The sequence below is a fragment of the Leucopleurus acutus genome, assembly GCF_964270905.1.
Source record: "Leucopleurus acutus genome assembly, chromosome: 7".
NCBI lineage: Eukaryota > Metazoa > Chordata > Mammalia > Artiodactyla > Delphinidae > Leucopleurus > Leucopleurus acutus.
The window spans coordinates 108,836,504-108,860,296 of NC_139150.1; the positions used below are offsets into that span (position 1 = coordinate 108,836,504).

At 37.9% G+C, this 23,793-nt stretch overlaps 1 protein-coding gene across 2 annotated transcripts in view; it reads left to right on the top strand.

Moving 5' to 3' along the window:
• The window catches only part of GLRA3 (glycine receptor alpha 3), a gene marked incomplete at both ends in the record, with an annotated part of 157,819 nt that overhangs the window by 35,191 nt on the left and 98,835 nt on the right, over positions 1-23,793 (top strand). For both annotated transcript variants that reach the window (XM_082842411.1, XM_082842410.1), the window contains one exon: positions 13,660-13,727. In XM_082842411.1, the coding sequence (XP_082698537.1) occupies positions 13,660-13,727 (68 nt within the window). The remainder of the gene's footprint in view (positions 1-13,659; positions 13,728-23,793) is intronic.

The window sequence follows — 23,793 nt, forward strand, 5'->3', positions numbered from 1 at the left end:
GTTATTTGTAGTGAGGTGGATGGACCTAGAGTCTGTCATACAGAGTGAAGTAAGTCAGAAAGAGGAAAACAAATGCCATATGCTAACACATATATATGGAATCAAAAAAAAAATGGTCATGAAGAACCTAGGGGCAAGATGGGAATAAAGATGTAGACCTACTGGAGAACAGACTTGAGGATATGGGGAGGGGGAAGGGTAAGCTGGGACAAAGTGAGAGAGTGGCATGGACATACATACACTACCAAAAATAAAATAGATAGCTAGTGTGAAGCAGCCGCATAGCACAGGGAGATCAACTCGGTGCTTTGTGACCACCTAGAGGGGTAGGAGAGGGAGGGTGGGTGGGAGGGAGGGAGACTCAAGAGGGAAGGGATATGGGAACATATGTATATGTATAGCTGATTCACTTTGTTATAAAGCAGAAACTAACACACCATTGTAAAGCAATTATACTCCAATAAAGATGTAAAAAAAAAAGTTGAAAACTTCAAAAAAAAATAAGTCTTTCTAAAACTGTAGATGAACACCTGAAATGTTCACAGATTTAAATTCTGCACCCTATATTTTTAGATTTTGTTTCTTTTTTTCTTTTTTTTTTTCAACATCTTTACTGGAGTATAATTGCTTTACAATGTTGTGTTAGTTTCTGCTGTATAACAAAGTGAATCAGCTAAATGCATATATATATATCCCCATATCCACTCTCTCTTGCATCTCCCTCCCCCCCCCACCCTATCCCATCCCTCTAGGTGGTCACAAAGCACCGAGCTGATCTCCCTGTGCTATGCAGCTGCTTCCCACTAGCTATCTGTTTTACATTTGGTAGTGTATATATGTCCATGCCACTCTCTCACTTCATCCCAGCTTACCCTTCCCCCTCCCCGTGTCCTCAAGTCCATTCTCTATGTCTGCATCTTTATTCCTGTCCTGCCCTTAGGTTCATTAGAACCATTTTTTTTTTTTTACATTCCATATATGTGTGTTAGCATATGGCATTTGTTTTTCTCTTTCTGACTTACTTCACTCTGTATGACAGACTCTAAGTCCATCCACTTCACTACAAATAACTCAGTTTCACTTCTTTTTATGGATGAATAATATTCCATTTTTTATATGTGCCACATCTCCTTTATCCATTCCTTTGTCTATGGACACTTAGGTTGCTTCCATGTCCTGGCTATTGAAAATAGTTCTGCAATGAACATTGTGGTATATGACTCTTTTTGAATTATGGTTTTCTCAGGGTATATGCCCAATAGTGGGACTGCTGGGTCATATGGTAGTTCTATTTTTAGTTTTTTAAGGAACCTCCATACTGTTCTCCATAGTGGCTATATCAATTTACATTCCCACCAACATTGCAAGAGGGTTCCCTTTTCTTCAGACTGGTGTGAGGTGGTACCTTATTGTAGTTTTGATTTGCATTACTCTAATGATTAGTAATGTTGACCATCCTTTCATGTGTTTGTTGGCCATCTGTATATCTTCTTTGGAGAAATGTCTGTTTAGGTCTTTTGCCCATTTTTGGATTGGGTTGTTTGTTTTTTTGATATTGACCTGCATGAATTGCATGTAAATTTTGGAGATGAATCCTTTGTCAATTGCTTCATTGGCAAATATTTTCCCCCAGTCTGAGGGTTGTCTTATCTTCTTGTTTATGGTTTCCTTTGCTGTGCAAAAGCTTTTAGGCTTCATTAGGTCCCATGTGTTTATTTTTGTTTTTATTTCCATTTCTCTAGGAGGTGGGTCAAAAAAGATCTTGCTGTGATTTATGTCATAGAGTGTTCTGCCTATGTTTTCCTCTAAGAGTTTGATAGTGTCTGGCCTTACATTTAGGTCTTTAATCCATTTTGAGTTTATTTTTGTGTATGGTGTTACGGAGTGCTCTAATTTCATTGTTTTACATACAGCTGTCCAGTTTTTCACACCAGTTATTGAAGAGGCTGTCTTTTCTCCATTGTATACTCTTACCTCCTTTATCAAAGATAAGGTGACCATATGTGCTTGGGTTGCTCTCTGGGCTTTCTGTCCTGTTCCATTGATCTGTATTTCTGTTTTTGTGCCAGTACCATACTGTCTTGATTACTGTAGCTTTGTAGTATAGTCTGAAGTCCGGGAGCCTAATTCCTCCAGCTCCGTTTTTCTTTCTCAAGATTGCTTTGGCTCTTCGGGGTCTTTTGGGTTTCCAACAAATTGTAAAATCTTTTGTTCCAGTTCTGTGAAAAATGACATTGGTAGTTTGATATGGATTGCACTGAATCTGTAGATTGCTTTAGGTAGTATAGTCATTTTCACAATTTTGATTCATCCAATCCAAGAACATGGTATATCTTTTCATCTGTTTCTATCATCGTTAATTTCTTTCATCAGTGTCTTATAGTTTTCTGCATACAGGATTTTTGTCTCCTTAGGTAGGTTTATTCCTGGGTATTTTATACTTTCTGTTGCAATGGTAAATGAGAGTGTTTCCTTAATTTCTATTTCAGATTTTTCATCATTAGTGTATAGGAATGCAAGAATTTTGTGTGCATTAATTCTGTATCCTGCTACTCGACCAAATTCATTGATGAACTCTAGTAGTTTTCTGGTAGCATGTTTAGGATTCTCTATGTATAGTATCATGTCATCTGCAAACAGTGACAGTTTTACTTCTTTTCTGATTTGGATTCCTTTTTCTTCTCTGATTGCTGTGGCTAAAACTTCCAAAACTATGTTGAATAATAGTGGTGAGAGTGGGCAACCTTGTCTTGTTCCTGATCTCAGAGGAAATGGTTTCAGTTTTTCACCATTGAGAATTATGTTGGCTGTGGGTTTGTCATATATGACCTTTATTATGTTGAGGTAGGTTCCCTCTGTGCCTACTTTCTGGAGATTTTTTATAATGTATGTTGAATTTTGTCAAAAGATTTTTCTGCATCTGTTGAGATGATCATTATGGTTTTTCTCCTTCAGTTGGTTAATAATAGTGTTTCACATGATTGATTTGTGTATATTGAAGAATCCTTGCATTACTGGGATAAACCCACTTGATCATGGTGTATGATCCTTTTAATGTGCTGTTGGATTCTATTTTCTAGTATTTTGTTGAGTATTTTTGCATCTCTTTCATCAGTGATATTGGCCTTGTTTTCTTTCTTTGTGACATCTTTGTCTGGTTTTGGTATCAGGGTGATGGTGGCCTCGTAGAATGAGTTTGGGAGTGTTCTTCCCTCTGTTATATTTTGGAAGACTTTGAGAAAGGTAAGTGTTAGCTCTTCTCTAAATGTTTGATAGAATTCACCAGTGAAGCCATCTGGTGCTGGGCTTTTGTTTGCTGGAAGATTTTTAATCACAGTTTCAATTTCAGTGCTTGTGATTGGTCTGTGTATATTTTGTATTTCATCCTGGTTCAGTCTCAGAAGGTTGTGCTTTTCTATGAATTTGTCCATTTCTTCCAGGTTGTCCATTTTATTGGCATAGAGTTGCTTGTAGTATTCTCTCATGATCCTTTCTATTTCTGCAATGTCAGTTGTCACTTCTCCTTTTTCATTTCTAATTCTGTTGATTTGAGTCTTCTCCCTTTTTTTCTTGATGAGTCTGGCTAAGGGTTTATCAATTTTGTTTATCTTCTCAAGAACCAGCCTTTAGTTTTATTGATCTTTGCTATTGTTTCCTTCATTTTTCATTTATTTCTGATCTGATCTTTATGATTTCTTTCCATCTGCTAACTTCGGGGTTTTTTTGTTCTTCTTTCTCTGATTGCTTTAGGTGTAAAGTTAGGTTGTTTATTTGAGATGTTTCTTGTTTCTTGAGGTAGGATTTTATTGCTACAAGCTACCTTCTTAGAACTGCTTTTGCTGCATCCTATAGGTTTTGGGTTGTCATGTTTTCATTGTCATTTGTTTCTAGGTATTTTTTGATTTCCTCTTTGGTTTCTTCAGTGATCTCTTGGTTATTTAAGAGTGTATTGTTTAGCCTCCATGTGTTTCTATTTTTTACAGTATTTTCCTGTAATTGATATCTTGTCTCATAGTGTTGTGGTCAGAAAAGGTACTTGATACGATTTCAGTTTTCTTAAATTTAGCAAGGCTTGATTTGTGACCCAAGATATAGTCTGTCCTGGAGAATATTTCATGTGCACTTGAGAAGAAATTGTATTCTGTTGTTTTTGGATGGAATATCCTATAAACATCAATTAAGTCCATCTTGTTTAATGTATCATTTAAAGCTTGTGTTTCCTTATTTATTTTCATTTTGGATGATCTGTCCATTGGTGAAAGTGGGGTGTTAAAGTCCCCTACTATGATTGTGTTATTGTTGATTTCCCCTTTTATGGCTGTTAGCATTTGCTTTATGTATTGAAGTGCTTCTATGTTGGGTGCATATATATTTACAATTGTTATATCTTCTTCTTGGATTGATCCCTTGATCATTATGTAGTGTCCTTCTTTGTCTCTTGTAATAGTCTTTATTTTAAAGTCTATTGTGTCTGATATGAGAATTGCTACTGCAGCTTTCTTTTGATTTCCATTTGCATGGAATATCTTTTTCCTTTCCCTCACTTTCAGTCTGTATGTGTCCCTAAGTCTGAAGTGGGTCTCTTGTAGACAGCATATGTACCAGTCTTGTGTTTGTATCCATTCAGCCAGTCTACGTCTTTTGGTTGGAGCATAATCCATTTACATTTAAGGTAGTTATCAATAGGTATGTTCCTATTACCATTTTCTTAATGGTTTTGGGTTTGTTATTGTAGGTCTTTTCCTTCTCTTGTTTCCTGCCTAGAGAAGTTCCCATAGCATTTGTTGTAAAGCTGGTTTGGTGATTCTGAATTCTCTTAACTCTTGCTTGTCTGTAAAGGTTTTAATTTCTCCATCGAATATGAATGAGATCCTTGCTGGGCAGAATAATCTTGGTTGTAGCCTTTTCCCTTTTATCACTTTAAATGTGTCCTGCCACTCCCTTCTGGCTTGCAGAGTTTCTGCTGAAAGATCAGCTGTTAACCTCATGGGGATTCCCTTGTATGTTATTTGTTGCTTTTCCCTTGCTGCTTTTAATATTTTTTCTTTCTATTTAATTTTTGATAGTTTGATTAATATGTGTCTTGGGATGTTTCTTCTTGGATTTATCCTGTATGGGAGTCTCTGTGCTTCCTGGACTCGACTGACTCTTTCCTTTCCCATGTTAGGGAAGTTTTCAACTATAATCTCTTCAGATATTTTCTCAGTACCTTTATTTTTCTCCTCTTCTTCTGGGACCCCTATAATTCGAATGTTGGTGTGTTTAATGTTGTCCCAGAGGTCTCTGAGACTGTCCTCAATTCTTTTCATTCTTTTTTCTTTATTCTGCTCCCTGGCAGTTATTTCCACCATTTTATCTTCCAGCTCACTTATCTGTTCTTCTGCCTCAGTTATTCTGCTATTGATTCCTTCTAGAGTATTTTTAACTTCAGTTATTGTGTTGTTCATCACTGTTTGTTTGCACTTTACTTCTTTTAGATCCTTGTTAAACGTTTCTTGTATTTTCTCTATTCTGTTTCTGAGATTTTGGATTATCTTTACTATCATTACTCTGAATTCTTTTTCAGGTAGGTTGCCTATTTTGTCTTCATTTATTTGGTCTTGTAGGTTTTTGCCTTGCTCTTTCGTCTGTAACATTTTTTTGTCATTTCATTTTTTTTGATGTGTGGTGCTGTATTCCTGTCTTACTGGTTGTTTGGCCTGAGGCATCCAGCACTGGAGTTTTCAGGCAGTTGGATAAAGGTGGGTCTTGGTGCTGAGATTCAGCCCTCCAGGAGGCCTCACTCTGATTAATATTCCCTGGTGTCTGAGGTTCTCTGTTAGTCCAGTGGTTTGGACTCAGAGCTCCCACAACAGGAGCTTGGGCCTGACCTCCAGCCTAGCAACCAAGATCCCACAAGCTGCATGGTGTGGTACACACACAAAAAAAAAAGAAGGAAAGAAAGAAAAAAAGGAGCAGTACAATATCAAACAATAAAAAGCAAAATAAAATTAGAAAGATCAAAATATATTAGGGGCTTCCCTGGTGGCGCAGTGGTTGAGAGTCCGCCTGCCGATGCAGGGGACACGGGTTCGTGCCCCGGTCCGTGAAGATCCCACATGCCATGGAGCGGCTAGGCCTGTGAGCCATGGCCGCTGGGCCTGTGCGTCCGGAGCCTGTGCTCCGCGGCGGGAGAGGCCACAACAGTGAGAGGCCCACATACTGCAAAAAAAAATAAAAATAAAAAATATATTAGGAAAACTAGAAATATGATTGAAACAACTGCAACAAGGTAGAATAAAACCACAAGAGAAAAAAAAATGGGGGTTCGGGGGGAACAAGCCAAAAGGAGAGAACAATAAAGTATAAAGAATAAAATAAAATCAGAAAAATAAAAGATTTATTAGGAAAAATAAAAATATAAATGAATCAATAAGAATGAATCAACAAGGTAAAACAGAGCCCAAATGTAAAAGAGGAAAAAAGAAAAAAAAAGCCTTGCTAATGGGTGTGGAGTTTAGGTAAGGGGTAGAACTTAGGCAGTGGTGGGGTTTAGGGTGGGGCAGGACCTAGGCGGGTGGGGGGGGTGATGTTTGAGCGTGGGGCGGGGCCTCTGCTTAGGACCTGCGTGGAAGGGGAGAGGCAGCACCTTGGAAGGAGAGCCTGTGGAGTGTGGAGTTCTGGAGTTTGGAGGTGGGGCCCTGAGTGAGGGTGTGTGGGTGGGGTTTAGGCCTAGCGCGTTGGAGGGGGTCTCAGAGGGGGTCTCCGAGTGTAGAGGTGGGGCCCTGGGTGGGAGTGTAGGGGCGGGGCTTCGGCTCTGCACGGCAGGAGGGAGGCTCAGAGGACAGAGGACGAGGCCTGGGGGCCCAACAAGCTCCGGGTGCCTAAGTGGACAGGGAAGGCATTGGCCACGTTCCGTTCTGTTCCTCTGTGCCCCTCCCCCATCACCCCCAGGGTCTCCTCCATCGCTGCTGGACCCCTATCCATAGGTGGGTCCTGCTGGATGTAGGAATTCCTCCCCTCCCCCAGCCGCCCCTCAGGAGTGCTGTTCCCGTAGGTCTGGCCTTCACATTTGCTCCCCCTTCCCTCCCTCCCACTCCCTCAGGACCCATGCATCTGGAGGGGGCCTAGGTGGGCAGGGGATCATGCCTGGCAGCTCAGCAGGTTCCTGGGGGCCCAAGTGGGCAGGGGAAACCTGGCCACGCTCCCTTTTGATCTTCTGCCCTCCCAGTCGTCCCCCAATTTCCCCCTTCGGGCGTGAGATCCCTTCCCCTTCCCAGCCTCCCCTCAGGGACGCCAGTCCTGTCCCGCCTCCACTTCTCCTCCCCTCACTCCCCCCACACTCCACATCCTACCCAGTTGCTGGGGGTTCCTCCCGTCCCCTGAGGTGTCCGTGGTCCCCCACCGGTGCCTGGTAGGTGCCCTAGTTGTGCAGAGACGAGAATTCCGTGTCCTCCTAGTCTGCCATCTTGACTCCGCCCCTGATTATTTTCTAATATAGTCTCTCTGTAGTACTTATTTCTCTTTTTTTATTTTAAAGCATTCTTAAACTAACAGAAGATTTGCAAGTATAGCACAAACTATTTTTTTGCCCAAACCACTTGAAAGTAAGTTGTTGACCTGATGCCCCAATACTTGGGTGTATCATGCCAAAAAGAACATTATCTTAGGTAACCACAGTCTAATCACTGAAACAAGCAAATTAACATGGATATATTGCTACCATCTAATTTGCAGGCTCCCATTCAAATTTTATCAACTATCTAAATAATGGCTTCATAGCAAAAGAATCCGGTTTAGAATCATGTCTTGTGTTTTACGGGTCATTTCTCATTGTCTCCTTCAGTCCGAACAGAGCCTCATTGTTCCTATGACTGTCATGATCTTGGCATTTAAAAAGATATTATTATTCCTTTATTTAACAGAATGTTCCTCGATTTGCATTAGTCTCATGTTTCCTCGTGATTCAATTTAGGTAATGCATCTTGATAGGAATATCACAGCAGTGATGCTGTGTTCTAATTGCATCTTATTAGGTTGTGGACGATGTTAATTTTTTACCATGACTGATGATGTTCACTTTGATTAACTGGCTAAGTTGGTGTCTGCCAGAATGTATCTATATACATACACATATGAGCATAAATAAACATACACATATATGCATAAGTATACATAGATATACACACATATGTATATACACACACACATATATTCATTTAGATCTATGTATTTAATTCTCTATCTGCTGAAAACCATGAGTTCTCCCTGGTATCTCTACTACCATAGGTTTATTCTAGTTTCTGAGTCTCCATATTTTAACTCCCTCATTTGACAGTAAGGCTCCCATTATCCTTAATATAATTACATATTTGATCAATACGTAATGAATCTCCCTTGTCTGCTGCCACTCCCTCTCCTGCACAAATTCCTCAGGGTCCTGTTCAAACTCTCACTCCCCATGCAAGGCAGCCCCACTCAGGCTTCAACACCCCATGCTGTGAAATCCTTCCCCGCTGATGTCCTTCTCACCACACTCCCCACAGCCATCCCCAGCGCGGAAGCCTTTCTTGTACTGCCCAAGAGAATGGCTTTCGGCTACATTTTCAAGAAGGAAAGGGAAGGGAAAGGGAAGAATAAATTGGATCCTATTTTTATAACATAAATTTCAAACCTTTTTTCAAGTATCTAAAAAATAATTAAAATATGGATTTACAGCAATCAAATATGCTTTTGTCAATTAAAAAATAAATCTTTCCTCATGACCTGACTACATATATATTTATCTAAAATAAAAACAAATCACTAAACAGATTTTTTTGAAATTTAATGTTTTGATTGCATTCTTATGTCTTTCGAAAGGGTGTGGCTTTAAAGCAACATTACATTAAAAGTTTTTTAGAGTCATTTTCATGAACACTTGGGTTATTTTTTGTCTCTATGTTTATTTGCTCTAGATTTGCCTGGTGAACAATTTTTCCCCAACATGAATAACAATAATGTAACTGCCAAGGCTTTGCACTGTACTTTGCCATTTTGCCTTTGTCCATCTCTGAGCTTAAAAGCCTTGTTCTGTTTCTTTTTTTATTTTTATTTTTTGCGATACGCGGGCCTCTCACCGTTGCGGCCTCTCCCGCCCCGGAGCACAGGCTCCAGACGCGCAGGCCCAGTGCCCACGGCCCATGGGCCCAGCCGCTCCGCGGCACGTGGGATCCTCCCGGACCGGGGCACCAACCCGTGTCCCCTGCATCGGCAGGCGGACCCTCAACCGCTGCGCCACCAGGGAAGCCCCATGTTCTGTTTCTTTAAGAGGCATCTAAAAGAAGACATGCTGCTGAAAACATCTGCAACTACTGTCATTTGCTTTTCAGGCCAACGATGGCTAAGGCAGTGAACAATTTTAAAGCACAATTTGCCATATGGATGCTATAGCAGTTATTTGCTCTGTTGCTAAACATAGCAGTATATTAGATGGATATAACAGTTTTTTGCTTTGGCACAGAGAAGTACCAGATTGACCAATGACTGCTAAACAGGTGCTCTCTGTAATGGCAATAGAAGATTTACAATCCTCTCTGAGCTTCATTCCCTACAAAATTTTTGAATATATAATATATATTAATAGTGAGGGTAGAAAGACTACTCCAAGACTGCACCCCTGATCTGATATGGATCAGAATCTTAAAGTGTAGAATATACTGCCTTATAAACTGTATCCACTCATTCCTTGTACTCTATCTCCACTGTCACTGTCCTTGGTCAGGGCCATTGTATTTCCCATCTAAACTGTTACAATAAATTCCTGTTTTCTCTATGTTTAAGCTTTTGCTATCCATTCAACCATTCACCATGTTGTGTTGGTTTACTACACTCTCATGAACAAGAATCTGTAAAGACTCCTTCATGTTCATAAAGTAAATTCCAAATACCTTGGTATTACATTGAAGAAATTCTATGATCTAGCCCAAGACTATCTTTAAAAACAGTAGACTTTATTTCCAAATTGCTTCATACCTTAATCTATTTTAAATTTCTTTAAAATAAAATTCTATATATGTATATGTATTTTTTATATATATATATATATATATATATATATATCTCATGTGAGTATATATCTTATATGTATATCTTTCAAGTGAGTGCTCTATTTTTCAAATTTGAAATTAAAGTTTGGTGCCTGAATCCAATTCACCTTTCCTTATGCTGAAGAAGAGAATACATACAAATAAGTAGTAAAATGGAAACTAAATAGCACTTTTGTATGTCCTAATAACCAGGTGAGGAACACGTGTGATAACTGATGGATTAGACAGTAAAGCTTAGGGCAGGCTGACTTTCTGACCTTAGGAAGAGTTTTCTGCACCTGATGGGAGGCATTGGAGAAGAAAGGGCTGGAGTCTGGTTCATACAGTGTGAGGCATCATGTTCCCAACTGCTAGTGAAAGCCTAAAGTAGCCCCCTCTCCTGGGACTATTGCTCTTCTATGGAAACATGTTATTTTAGGGAGAAAACAAATTCATCAGAGGAGTCCTCCTCCTAGCACAGTACTTCATATTGCTCCCTTTCAGAACCTTTCTGGAATCATTAGGATGTGCTGTACAGCACCTGCTCTCAGGGGACCCTGAAATGCATCAGAACAGACATTACTAACTTCAGGTCACTGAAGCCTATGCTGAATTTTCACCTTCATCCTATTTTTCACCAATATTGTCTGTAATTCTAAGCATAATGATTAAATTTAGAAGATGAGACTAAAAAATAAAAGCTCTGCCCCTTGCTGAATTAAAATAAGAAATTCATCCCCCCGCTTCTCTTTATTCCAGCCTCAGCCAAAGAGATCACAGTCAGATAGAGCTGGCAGTTGTGTAGCAGCAGCTTCTTACAGGGCCATGTTTCCCCAACATGGATGTACCTCTAGCTTCATTTTACTGGAAGATGAATTAACCCAATACTAAAACGTTTGCGTTTTCCCTCCTCCAATGGATTTGAGTCAATGACAGAATATGTCTTGAGGGAAAAGATATTCCCCAGATTCATGTTGCTGTTAACAGCAAATGAAAATAGCAGAATTTTAGAGTTCTCAAGAAGAAAGAGAATAGCCTAGAGAATATCAAAGATTGGCTTTTAGTTTTTCAAGATTCCAGTCAGGCTGTGTATATATTTTAGAATTCACCACCTTAGACTTACATTAAGTAAAAAAAAAAAAAAATATATATATATATATATATACACACACACACACACACACACACACACGTATCTTCTAACAGTTAATTGTGACTTCATACTTCTCTTATGGTGGGATAAAATAATCGTGGAGTACAATACCTGTGCTTTCTCGTCTCTTACGTGGTGACAAGACATTTCTATCATCCTACAAATTTTAAAAAAATTGTTAATATTTAGAAATAACATTTTGAAAAAACGTTTTTTAAAGTTAAAAAAGAAACCCATTCTACTAGTAATAACTAATTATAGCACCTCCAGGATTCAGAACTTTTATGAGGTTTTCTTAAATGTCCATCCTTTATATTTCAAACAATGTAGCCTCTATATCTGTTTGAATGTTATGTTCTAGGCATCTCGACGCAATAGAATTTGGGCTCTTTCTAAGTACATAACAGCCACCATGTTTTGTTAGCAGGTTGACCAAATTTATAATAGTCAACTCTCTTATTAAAATAAATAGCTTTGCATTTTTAATGTTCTAAGTCCTGACTCCCGTCTCTCATTTTCTCTATCTCTAATAAAACCCCAATTCACTTTAGTCCTATGGTCTAATGGCCACAGCTGTTTCCTACTCTGGAATTTCTTATGTTGCACATCTGAATTATGTAGCTAGCTTTTAAAAATACCAGTGCCTTGGTTGCATGTCATACCAACTAAATTAGAAGGTAAGAATCATGTATCAATCTTTTTTAAAGATCACCAGGCGATTTCAATGTACATAGAATTCATAGGCCTATGGATAGACTTTATTTTTTTATTTTATTTATTTATTATTATTATTATTATTTTTTGTGGTACGTGGGCCTCTCACTGATGTGGCCTCTCCCGTTGCGGAGCACAGGCTCCAGACGCGCAGGCTCAGCGGCCATGGCTCACAGGCCCAGCCGCTCCGCGGCATGTAGGATCTTCCTGGACCGGGGCACGAACCCGTGTCCCCTGCATTGGCAGGTGGACTCTCAACCACTGCGCCACCAGGGAAGCCCTAGACTTTACTTTTAAATAATTTTTTTGTTTTTTTTTTCTGTACCTCATTCTGGCAAGATAAATGCTATCAGAAAATGAGTAGAAAAGCAAAGATGAAACTTGTGCACCAGTAATTAAGTAAATGTAAATTAAAACCTTGAGTGATAAGCTATCTTAACTAATGAAACCGTTTTTTTAAAGAATAAAAATATTGGTACAAAGAGAACATCCCTTTTATGTTGACAAAGGATCAAGAATCAGAATGGCTTTGGACCTTTCAACAGCAATACTAGAAAATAGAAGCTAATGAAGAAAAGTCTTTAAAATTCAGAAGAAAAAACAATTTCCAGCCTAAAATGTGGTACCAAATCTAGGTGTTAATTAAGTGTGAGGGCATAAAAAAGAACATTTGTAAACAAGCAAGTTCTGAAAAGCTTCACATCGTTATGCATCATTTCTCAAAAAATTACTGAAGGACATGTTCCACTAAAATGAAGAAATGGGCCAAGAAGGAAGAAGGAATGGGGACCATGAAAAGAGGTTCCACAAAGGAGAAGGATGAGCATCTCCAGTAGGAGGATTATGGGAAAGCATAAGATGACTGCTATGCTCCAGGACAACAAATCTAGAATGGAGTAAGCCTGATGGAAGAGAAAGTTAATAGAGTATCTGATGAGTCTGATACAGAAACACAGTTTAGACATTTCAGAACTTGTGCATAAGTTAATGATACCTATGGAGGAAACTATGTGAAATATATAAAACAATTATCGACCTCAGGAACATGTTCTGCAGGAAAGAGTGATCATAGTATATTATATGGTTAGTTGGAGGTAACATTTACCTTGTCATAATAAAGTAAAAAGTGAATAGTGATCTAACAACAGTGACAATGTAGCTGTATTTGGGTAATGGGAGGACAGAAAAGAGGTGTAAGGTAGCAGGGGTGGGAATAAGGTGTGAAAGAAAGCGAAATCCTTACCTTCTGCTGTGGCCGTCAGAACATATGTCTAAAATGAAAACATCTAAAGGAGTAAAATAAACTTATTGTTCAGAGAAACTGAGGTAAACATCCAAAGAGTTGTTTAAATGGGTTGAAGTGATCATCTCCAGGGAGGGATTAAATGGGGGTATAGGGGAAGGGGCTGCTGTCTTTTTTTGTAGCAAACCTTGTAAAATTAAGTGACTCAATTATGTTCATGTAAAAACAAACAAAATAAATTAGGCTTAGATATCAGCTTTTGTGTGTGATTTTATCTGACTAGCTTAGGCAGAGATTAACTGAGTTATTTTAACCCCTACCACACAATATTTCAGTGTTTTTTACTTGTATAGCTATCAAGTCTAATGACAAAGCTTTATAGCCAGATAATGAAATGCTTTGAATTCTTTTTTTTTTTAAACTACAAATTAGAGGCATGGAGCTACTTGAAAATATTTTAGATCAGTATCTAAACAGCTTTTCTGTTTTAATCTCTTTTTCAGGCTCTCCAGTTAATGTCACGTGCAACATATTCATAAACAGCTTTGGTTCGATCGCTGAGACAACCATGGTAAGTAGGCGTGTTGACTTCGTAATGAATTTCACACTGGGGTGGTTTGTAATCATGTTCATGGCAATTTTTCTGCTGGTAATATGTAATTGAAAGCCAAAATTCATATAGTGAGATTTTAAAAGATAAACTTAATAGTATAATTAAATTACAATGAACTGCAGTCAATGTTTCATTTGGAGATGGTTAGTGAAAACAAGATTGATTTTTCCCATTTCAGTAACTAAATATTAGATCTCAAATTAAAACTAAAACTTTACCTTATGAATTATTTATTTATTGTCAATGTTCTTTAATAAGCAGACATAAGCATAGGAGTAAATAATGTCACATTTAATTATTTTGTATACTTATAAATGTGTTTATAATGTTATTTTAAGTATTCTGATTACCTTTCCAAATGAATATAATATTTGATCAAATATCATAACTATTTTGCAAATTGTGGTATATGCTTTAATTTAACTGAACTCACTGAACTGAGACTTCATCACTGTGTAATTGAGAACATTTTACATAATCAAGTTATTAAAGCTAAAATATTATCATTTCCAAACCAAATGTATTCTGTTTCGAATTTTATAACTTTCTCTAAAGATCATGTTGTATCTTTTCTTTGCCTTATAGTTTTCATTGTACATTTTAGCTAAAATAAAATAGACACATGAACCACTGAATATTTGTAAGATTGTCTAGCCAGAACTTTTAATTAATTAATTAAATTTTATTTTTTATTATTTTTAGGAATTTTTTTAAAAATTGAAACTATGTATTGTGGTTCTTAAATTACCTAGAATTATACTCCATTCCTAAATTTAGCAAGTATAATGTGCATTAATTTTCAAAGTTGATTTTAGCTAAAATAGGATATGAAAAGCTTAAAGATTTATTAGCTTCTAAAGCCATTATTAAGTAAGAGAATTATTCTTATTTTACATATATCAGAATGACTTGATAATGAATTTTCTAAGGAAAAATCTAATATGTAAATTATTATGTGGGAGGCTGTGTAGATTTGTGTGTGTGTGTGTGTGTGTGTGTGTGTGTGTGTGTGTATAGAGGATCTTTCTCAACTGGAAGAGACTTTATTCAGGCACCACTTTTTAAAAATGCTGTTTTCCTCATGTATGCAATATTTAGTCATTTAGCAGCATCTCTGTGGTTCTATTCAAACTCAATATACTATAATTACAATAAAAGCCTCAGTGGAGAAGAACTGAACTCATTTTGGGGGCATTATATAGAATTATCTTCACTGCAGTATATAAATAAACACTAATGTGTGTACCTGTGTGTAAACACAGAGGAAATGACATGATTTGCTAGTGTAAGCACAGTGTGGTTCTGGTGCAGTTTTGACCCTGAAGTCACTATAATCCTGTTTCAGAAGTTGACATATTCTGGATTCTGGTTGAATATTTGGTCCTGATTCTTTTTTTTTTAGGATGCTCATATGACTTTTATTTATTTATTCTGGTCCTGATTTATTCCCTGTATTTATACAGACCCAATTCAAATCATATTTATAGACAAAGGAATCTCTACTGGATTTTTTTCTACCTAGACCTCCCAAATTATATTTCTAGCCCTGACAACTTCCTCATTTTAATTGCTACTATACAACACTGTATCATCCTGAAAGCCTGGACATATGCTTATACTTTCTCTTTTGCAAGATCATTTCCGTGTAACAGTTTCAATAGCAATAGTTGGAAAGGTTTCTAGCCTGACTTGTCTTTGTGGGTGGAGGAAGGGATTTGGAAAAAAGAGAAGACATGGTTGGATTTCCTCATTAAAACCTCAAAGATTGTCATGTTCCTGAAGGTTGCTGCTTTTTATGACATAGTTCATCAGTCTAGCACTAAGTGTTTATAACACACACTCCATAGGATGACGACTACATCTGCTAAATTTCTTACCTTTAATAATTTTAGACAGACTTCCTTTGCAGAATAATATTATGCCAAAAGCTTGCAGAATATTGCAAATACACCCTCCCAGGGACCCTCACTCAGTTTTATTTCCCTTCTACAGCATAGAAATCCTTTCCATTCCTTCATCTTCCATCATAATGTATCCTTTTGAAATCATTTTTAGCATCTATCACTTGCTTCTTCAGAGTCACAAGCAGCATCAATGAACATTAATCAAACACCCCAGAGGTAAAGTATTATAAAATTAACTAAGTCCTTTCTTTTTAACCTTCCAGACTCATAAACATGTGACATTATTTCTGTTCACATAATCAGATTCAATATTTGTAAAAAATTTTACTGGTATCAGATAGGATAGCTGCAATATGGTGTCCATCTACATAGGCATAGAGAAAATTCAATTTTTTTTTTATCTTAAGAATCAAAATATTTTGCTACCACTTGATTACTCTGATGTATTTTATTCATAGTTTCCACCATCACAGCTCTGCAACTAAACTTTACCCCATTGTTTTACTTGCCATAGTATTAAGTTAATTTATTTTTACAAAATCTTGCATTTATTTTTTTAACATTCACATTTTTTATACGAATATACTTAATTTTGTTCTTACAATACAAATAACTGAATTCAACTGAAACAATGTATTAAATTGAGAGGATGGAATTTAAATTACTTGTAATCATTAATGGATATCTTTGCATCTGAGAATTTATATCTAATATAAAAGTGAATAACTCTCCCAATCTTTATGTCTTTGCTTAACAGAGATCTTAACCATGCTTAGTGTCTTCGTTGACCAACTATATTATGCTCCCTCTACTGGTCTAGTTTCTAACCTATTGTATCTCTCCCCATTTTAAAATAAGCTTTAGTCCCATTTGAGGTAATTATTTGATTCTTGAGAAAATATCTCTAGTACATATTCTACTTTAGCCATTTTTTGAAAATTAAGTTAATTTGAATCTTTAACATATTTTGCATCTTCTTCTTGCACCAACTTTGTTTTTCTTAATATTTATGTGCATTTTTTCCCCAATAGCTTAAGCACAAATTTCTTTTTAACTGTTAAACTCATCCTTTCCCAGTGTTTGTCTAATTAACTTAATGTAGTGCCAACCATTCTCACTTGAGTACAATTTTATTATTCTTGACATATAGTCATCAAAAATTTTCTATGTATGTTGTGGAAATTCTAAACTTCCCTAATTTCCCTCACATTTGAATCATATGTCATTATATATAATGGGGTTCTCTAAGGATTTGTTTAGCCTCCATTACCCCAAGTTCACATTCTTCTTCAGCAGATGATGATTCAACAACTGTTGGAAACCACAGTTCTTAAAAAGATTAAATTAAAAATAAAAACTGGTTTACCATCATCAGTCACTCTTCCATTTTGCAACATGGCCTTGGTGAGAGAGGTGCGTCTATCCTGTCTTTTAAAATGATGGTGACAAAAGGAACATAATTTTTTTTATTGTTACAATGAGGTGAAGCTTAATATCTCCACATTAAGTGACTCTCAGTAATTGTACTCCTGCAAACCTGTGGTGAGTTGTGGATAAGGATTATATTCTGGGGTGACAGCATTTGTAAGTTGGACTTTTTTTAAAAAAATTCATATGTAACTATATAGCAGTTAGGGTGTGTATATAGAGCTGTATTTCAAAGTGGATATATTGTCATAACGTCCTATCTTCAGCAAACAGATGGCTCTCCATCTTGTCACACATATGCTGGAGAGAGAATTGCTCTGCTGTGTGCCTTAAGTCAATATTTACTCAATGAACCATGACTTTTCACCAGAGCCCATAGAATAAATTATTTTTACAAAATAAAAACAATAAAGGTAGGGAGAGACTTTCAAGATGGCAGAGGAGTAAGACATGGAGATCACCTTCCTCCCCACAAATACATCAGAAATACATCTACATGTGGAATAACTCCTACAGAACACCTACTGAACGCTGGCAGAAGACCTCAGACCTCCCAAAAGGCAAGAAACTCCCCACGTACCTGGGTAGGGCAAAAGAAAAAAGAAAAAACAGAGACAAATAATAGAAACAGGACCTGCATCTCTGGGAGAGAGCTGTGAAGGAGGCAAAGTTTCCACACACTAGGAAGCCCCTTCACTGGTGGAGACGGGGTAATGGGAGGGAAGCTTCGGAGCCATGGAGGAGAGCCCAGCAACAGGGGTGCAGAGGGCAAAGTGGAGAGACTCCCGCACGGAGGATCGGTGCCAACCAGCACTCACTAGCCCGAGAGGCTTGTCTGCTCACCCACAAGGGTGGGTGGGGGCTGGGAGCTGAAGCTTGGGCTTCGGAGGTCAGATCCCAGGGAGAGGACTGGGGTTGGCTGTGTGAACACAGCCTTAAGGGGGCTAGTGCACCACAGCTAGCCGGGAGGGAGTCTGGGAAAAAGTCTGGACCTGCCTAAGAGGCAAGAGACCATGCATTGTTTCAGGGTGAGCGAGGACAGGGGATTCAGAGCACCGCCTAAATGAGCTCCAGAGACGGGTGTGAGCCACGGCTATCAGTGCGGACCCCAGAGACGGGCATGAAACGCTAAGGCTGCTGCTGCAGCCACCAAGAAGCCTGTGTGCGAGCACAGGTCACTCTCCACACCTCCCCTCCCGGAGCCTGTGCAGCCCGCTACTGCCAGGGTCCCGTGATCCAGGGACAACTTCCCTGGGAGAGCACACGGTACACCTCAGGCTGGTGCAACGTCACGCCGGCCTCTGCTACTGCAGACTCGCCCTGCATTCCATGCCCCTCCCTCCCCCTGACCTGAGTGAGCCAGAGCCCCCAAATCAGCTGCTACTTTAACCCCATCCTGTGTGGCGGTGGGGGAACAGATGCCCTCAGGTGACCTACATGCAGAGGCAGGGCCAAATCCAAAGCTGAACCCCAGGAGCTGTGCGAACAAGGAAGAGAAAGAGAAATTTCTTCCAGCAGCCTCAGGAGCAGTGGATTAAATCCCCACAATCAACTGATGTACCCTGCATCTCTGGAATACATGAATAGACAACGAATCATTCCAGTATTGAGGCAGTGAACTTTGGGAGCAACTGTAGACTTGGGGTTTGCTTTCTGCATCTAATTTATTTTTGGTTTTATGTTTATCTCAGTTTTGTATTTAGAGTTTATTATCATGGGAGATTTGTTTATTGATTTGGTTGCTCTCTTCCTTTTTTTTTAAAATAAAAAAATATAATTCCTTTTTCTCTTTTTCTGACTGTGTATTTGTATGCTTCTTTGTGTGATTTTGTTTGTATAGCTTTGCTTATACCATTTGTCCTAGGGTTTTTTTTGGATTTTTTTTTTTTTTTTTTGTATAGTTTTTAGCACTGGTTATCATTGGTGGATTTGTTTTTTGGTTTGGTTGCTTTCTTCTTTCTTTTCTTCTGTCTTTTTTATTACTTTTTAGTTTTTTAATCTTTTAAATTTTTTATTTTAATAACTTTCTTTTCCCTTTTCCTTCTTTCTTCCTTTCTTTCTTTCTTTCTCCCTTTTTTTCTGAGCCATGTGGCAGACAGTGTTTTGGTGCTCTGGCCAGGTGTCAGGCCTGTGCCTCTGAGGTGGGAGAGCCAAGTTCAGGACATTGGTCCACCAGAGACCTCCCAGCTCCACGTAATATCAAATGGCGAAAGCTCTTCCAGAGACCTCCATCTCAACGCCAAGATCTAGCTCCACTCAATGACCAGCAAACTACAATGCTGAACACCCTATGCCAAACAACTAGCAAGACAGGACCACAACCCCACCTGTTAGCACAGAGGCTGCCTAAAATCATAATAAGGTCACAGACACCCCAAAACACATCACCAGACGTGGTCCTGCTCACCAGAAAGACAAGATCCAGCCTCATCCACCAGAACACAGGCATCAGTCCCCTCCACCTGGAAGCCTACACAGCCCACTGAACCAACCTTAGCTACTGGGGGCAGACACCAAAAACAATGGGAACTATGAACCTGCAGCCTGTGAAAGGAGATCCCAAACACAGTAAGTTAAGCAAAATGAGAAGACAGAGAAACACACAGCAGGTGAAGGAGCAAGGTAAAAACCCACCAGACCAAACAAATGAAGAGGAAATAGGCAGTCTATCTGAAAAAGAATTCAGAGTAATGATAGCAAAGATGATCCAAAATCTTGGAAATAGAATGGAGAAAATACAAGAAACCATTAACAAGGACCTAGAAGCACTAAAGAGCAAACAATGATGAACAACACAATAAATGAAATTTAAAAATTCTCTAGAAGGAATCAGTAGCAGAATAACTGAGGCAGAAGAATGGATAAGTGACCTGGAAGATAAAATAGTGGAAATAACTACTGCAGATCAGAATAAAGAAAAAAGAATGAAAAGAATTGAGGACAGTCTTAGAGACCTCTGGGACAATATTAAATGTACCAACATTGGAATTATAGGGGTCCCAGGAGCAGAAGAGAAAAAGAAAGGGACTGAGAAAATATTTGAAGAGATTATAGTTGAAAACTTCCCTAACATGGGAAAGGAAATAGTCAACAAAGTCCAGGAAGCACAGAGAGTCCCATACAGGATAAATCCAAGAAGAAACATCCCAAGACACATATTAATCAAACTATCAAAAATTAAAATCAAAGAAAAAATATTAAAAGCAGCAAGGGAAAAGCAACAAATAATATATAAGGGAATCCCCATGAGCTTAACTGATCTTTCAGCAGAAACTCTGCAAGCCAGAAGGGAGTGGCAGGACACATTTAAAGTGATAAAAGGAAAAAGCCTACAACCAAGATTATTCTGCCCAGCAAGGATCTCATTCATATTCGATGGAGAAATTAAAACCTTTACAGACAAGCAGAAGTTAAGAGAATTCAGCACCACCAACCCAGCTTTACAACAAATGCTAAAGGAACTTCTCTAGGCAGGAAACAAGAGAAGGAAAAGACCTACAATAACAAATCCAAAACCATTAAGAAAATGGTAATAAGAACCTACATATCGATAACTACCTTAAATATAAATGGATTAAATGCTCCCACCAAAAGATAGACTGGCTGAATGGATACAAACACAAGACTGGTACATATGCTGTCTACAAGAGACCCACTTCAGACTTAGGAATATATACAGACTCAAAGTGAGGGGATGGAAAAAGATATTCCATGCAAATGGAAATCAAAAGAAAGCTGGAGTAGCAATTCTCATATCAGACAAAATAGAGTTTAAAATAAAGACTATGACAAGAGACAAAGAAGGACACTACATAATGATCAAGGGATCGATCCAAGAAGAAGGTATAACAATTGTAAATATTTATGCACCCAACATAGGAGCACCTCAATACATAAGGCAAATGTGGACAGCCATAAAAGGGGAAATCAACAGTAACACAATCATAGTAGGGGACTTTAACACCCCACTTTCACCAATGGACAGATCATCCAAAATGAAAATAAATAAGGAAACATAAGCTTTAAATGATACATTAAAAAGATGGAATTAATTGAGATTTATAGGACATTCCATCCAAAAACAACAGAAAACATTTTCTTCTCAAGTGCTCATGGAACACTCTCCAGGATACATCATATCTTGGGACACAAATCAAGCCTTGATAAATTTAAGAAAATTGAATTCATATCATGTATCTTTTCCAACCACAACGCTATGAGATTAGATATCAATTACAGGAAAAAATATGTAAAAAATACAAACACATGGAGGCTAAACAATACACTACTTAATAACCAAGAGATCAATGAAGAAATCAAAGAGGAAATGAAAAAATACCTAGAAACAAATGACAATGAAAACACATGGCCCCAAACCTATGGGATGCAGCAAAAGCAGTTCTAAGAGGAAAGTTTATAGCAATACAATCCTACCTCAAGAAACATCTCAAATAAACAACCTAACCTTATACCTAAAGCAAAAGAAGAACAAGAAACCCCCCAAAGTTAGCAGAAGGAAAGAAATCATAAAGATCAGATCAGAAATAAATGAAAAACAAATGAAGGAACAATAGCAAAGATCAATAAAACTAAAAGCTGATTCTTTGAGAAGATAAAGTTGATAAACCATTAGCCAGACTCATCAAGAAAAAATGGAGAAGACTCAAATCAATAGAATTAGAAATGAAAAAGAAGTAACAACTGACACTGCAGAAATACAAAGGATCATGAGAGATTGCTACAAGCAACTCTATGCCAATAAAATGGACAACCTGAAAGAAATGGACAATTTCTTAGAAAAGCACAACCTTCCCAGACTGAACCAGGAAGAAATAGAAAATATAGACAGACCAGTCACAAGCACTGAAATTGAAACTGATTTAAAATATTCCAACAAACAAAAGCCCAGGACCAGATGGCTTCACAGGCAAATTCTATCAAACATTTAGAGAAGAAGAGCTAACACCTATCCTTCTCAAACTCTTCCAAAATACAGCAGAGAGAGGAACACTCCCAAACTCATTCTATGAGGCCACCATTACCCTGTTACCAAAACCAGACAAAGATGTCACAAAATAAGAAAATTACAGCCCAATATCACTGATGAACATAGGTGCAAAAATCCTCAACAAAATACTAGCAAACAGAATCCAGCAGCACATTAAAAGGATCATACACCATTATCAAGTGGGGTTTATCCCAGGAATGCAAGGATTCTTCAATATACACAAATTAATCATTGTGATACACCATATTAACAGATTGAAGGAGAAAAACCATATGATCATCTCAATAGATGCAGAAGCTTTTGACAAAATTCAACACCCATTTATGATAAAAGCCCTCCAGAAAGTAGGCATAGAGGGAACTTACCTCAACATAATAAAGGCCACATATGACAAACCCACAGCCAACCTCATTCTCAGTGGTGAAAAACAAACCATTTCCTGTAAGATCAGGAACAAGACAAGGTTGCCTATGCTCACCACTATTATTCAACATAGTTTTGGAAGCTTTAGCCATAGCAATCAGAGAAGAAAAAGAAATAAAAGGAATCCAAATCAGAAAAGAAGAAGGAAAACTGTCACTGTTTGCAGATGACATGATACTATACATAGAGAATCCTAAAGATGCTACCAGAAAACTGCTAGAGCTCATCATTGAATTTGGCCGAATAGCAGGATACAAAATTAATGCACAGAAATCTCTTGCATTCCTACACACTAATGACAAAAAATCTGAAAGAGAAATTAAGGAAACACTCCCATTTACCATTGCAACAAAAAGAATAAAAAACCTAGGAATAAACCTACCTTAGGAGACAAAAGACCTGTATGCAGAAAACTATAAGACACTGATGAAAGAAATTAAAGATGATAAAAAGAGATGGAGAGATATACTATGTTCTTGGATTTGAAGAATCAACATTGTGAAAATGACTATACTACTCAAAGCAATCTACAGATTTAATGCAATCCTTATTTAAGTACCAATGGCATTTTTCACAGAACTAGAACAAAAAATTTCACAATTTGTATGGAAACACAAAAGACCCTGATTAGCCAAAGCAATCTTGAGAAAGAAAAACGGAGCTGGAGGAATTAGGCTCCCTGACTTCAGACTATACTACAAAGCTACAGTAATCAAGGCAGTATGGTACTGGCACAAAAACAGAAAGATCAATGGAACAGGATAGAAAGCCCAGAGATACACCCACGCACCTATGGTCACCTTATTTTTGGTAAAGGAGGCAAGAATATACAATGGAGAGAAGTCAGCCTGTTCAATAAGTGGTGCTGGGAAAAGTGGACAGGTACATGTAAAAGAATGAAATTAGAGCACTCCGTAACACCATACACAAAAATAAACTCAAAATGGATTAAAGACCTAAATGTAAGGCCAGACACTATCAAACTCTTAGAGAAAAACATAGACAGAACACTCTATGACATAAATCACAGCAAGATCCTTTTTGACCCACCTCCTAGAGAAATGGAAATAAAAACAAAAATAAACAAATGAGACCTAGTGAAACTTAAAAGCTTTTGCACAGTAAAGGAAAGCATAAACAAGATGAAAAGACAACTCTCAGAATGGGAGAAAATATTTGCAAATGAAGCAACTGACAAAGGATTAATCTCCAAAATTTACAAGCAGCTCTGTAGCTCAATATCAAAAAAACAAACAACCCA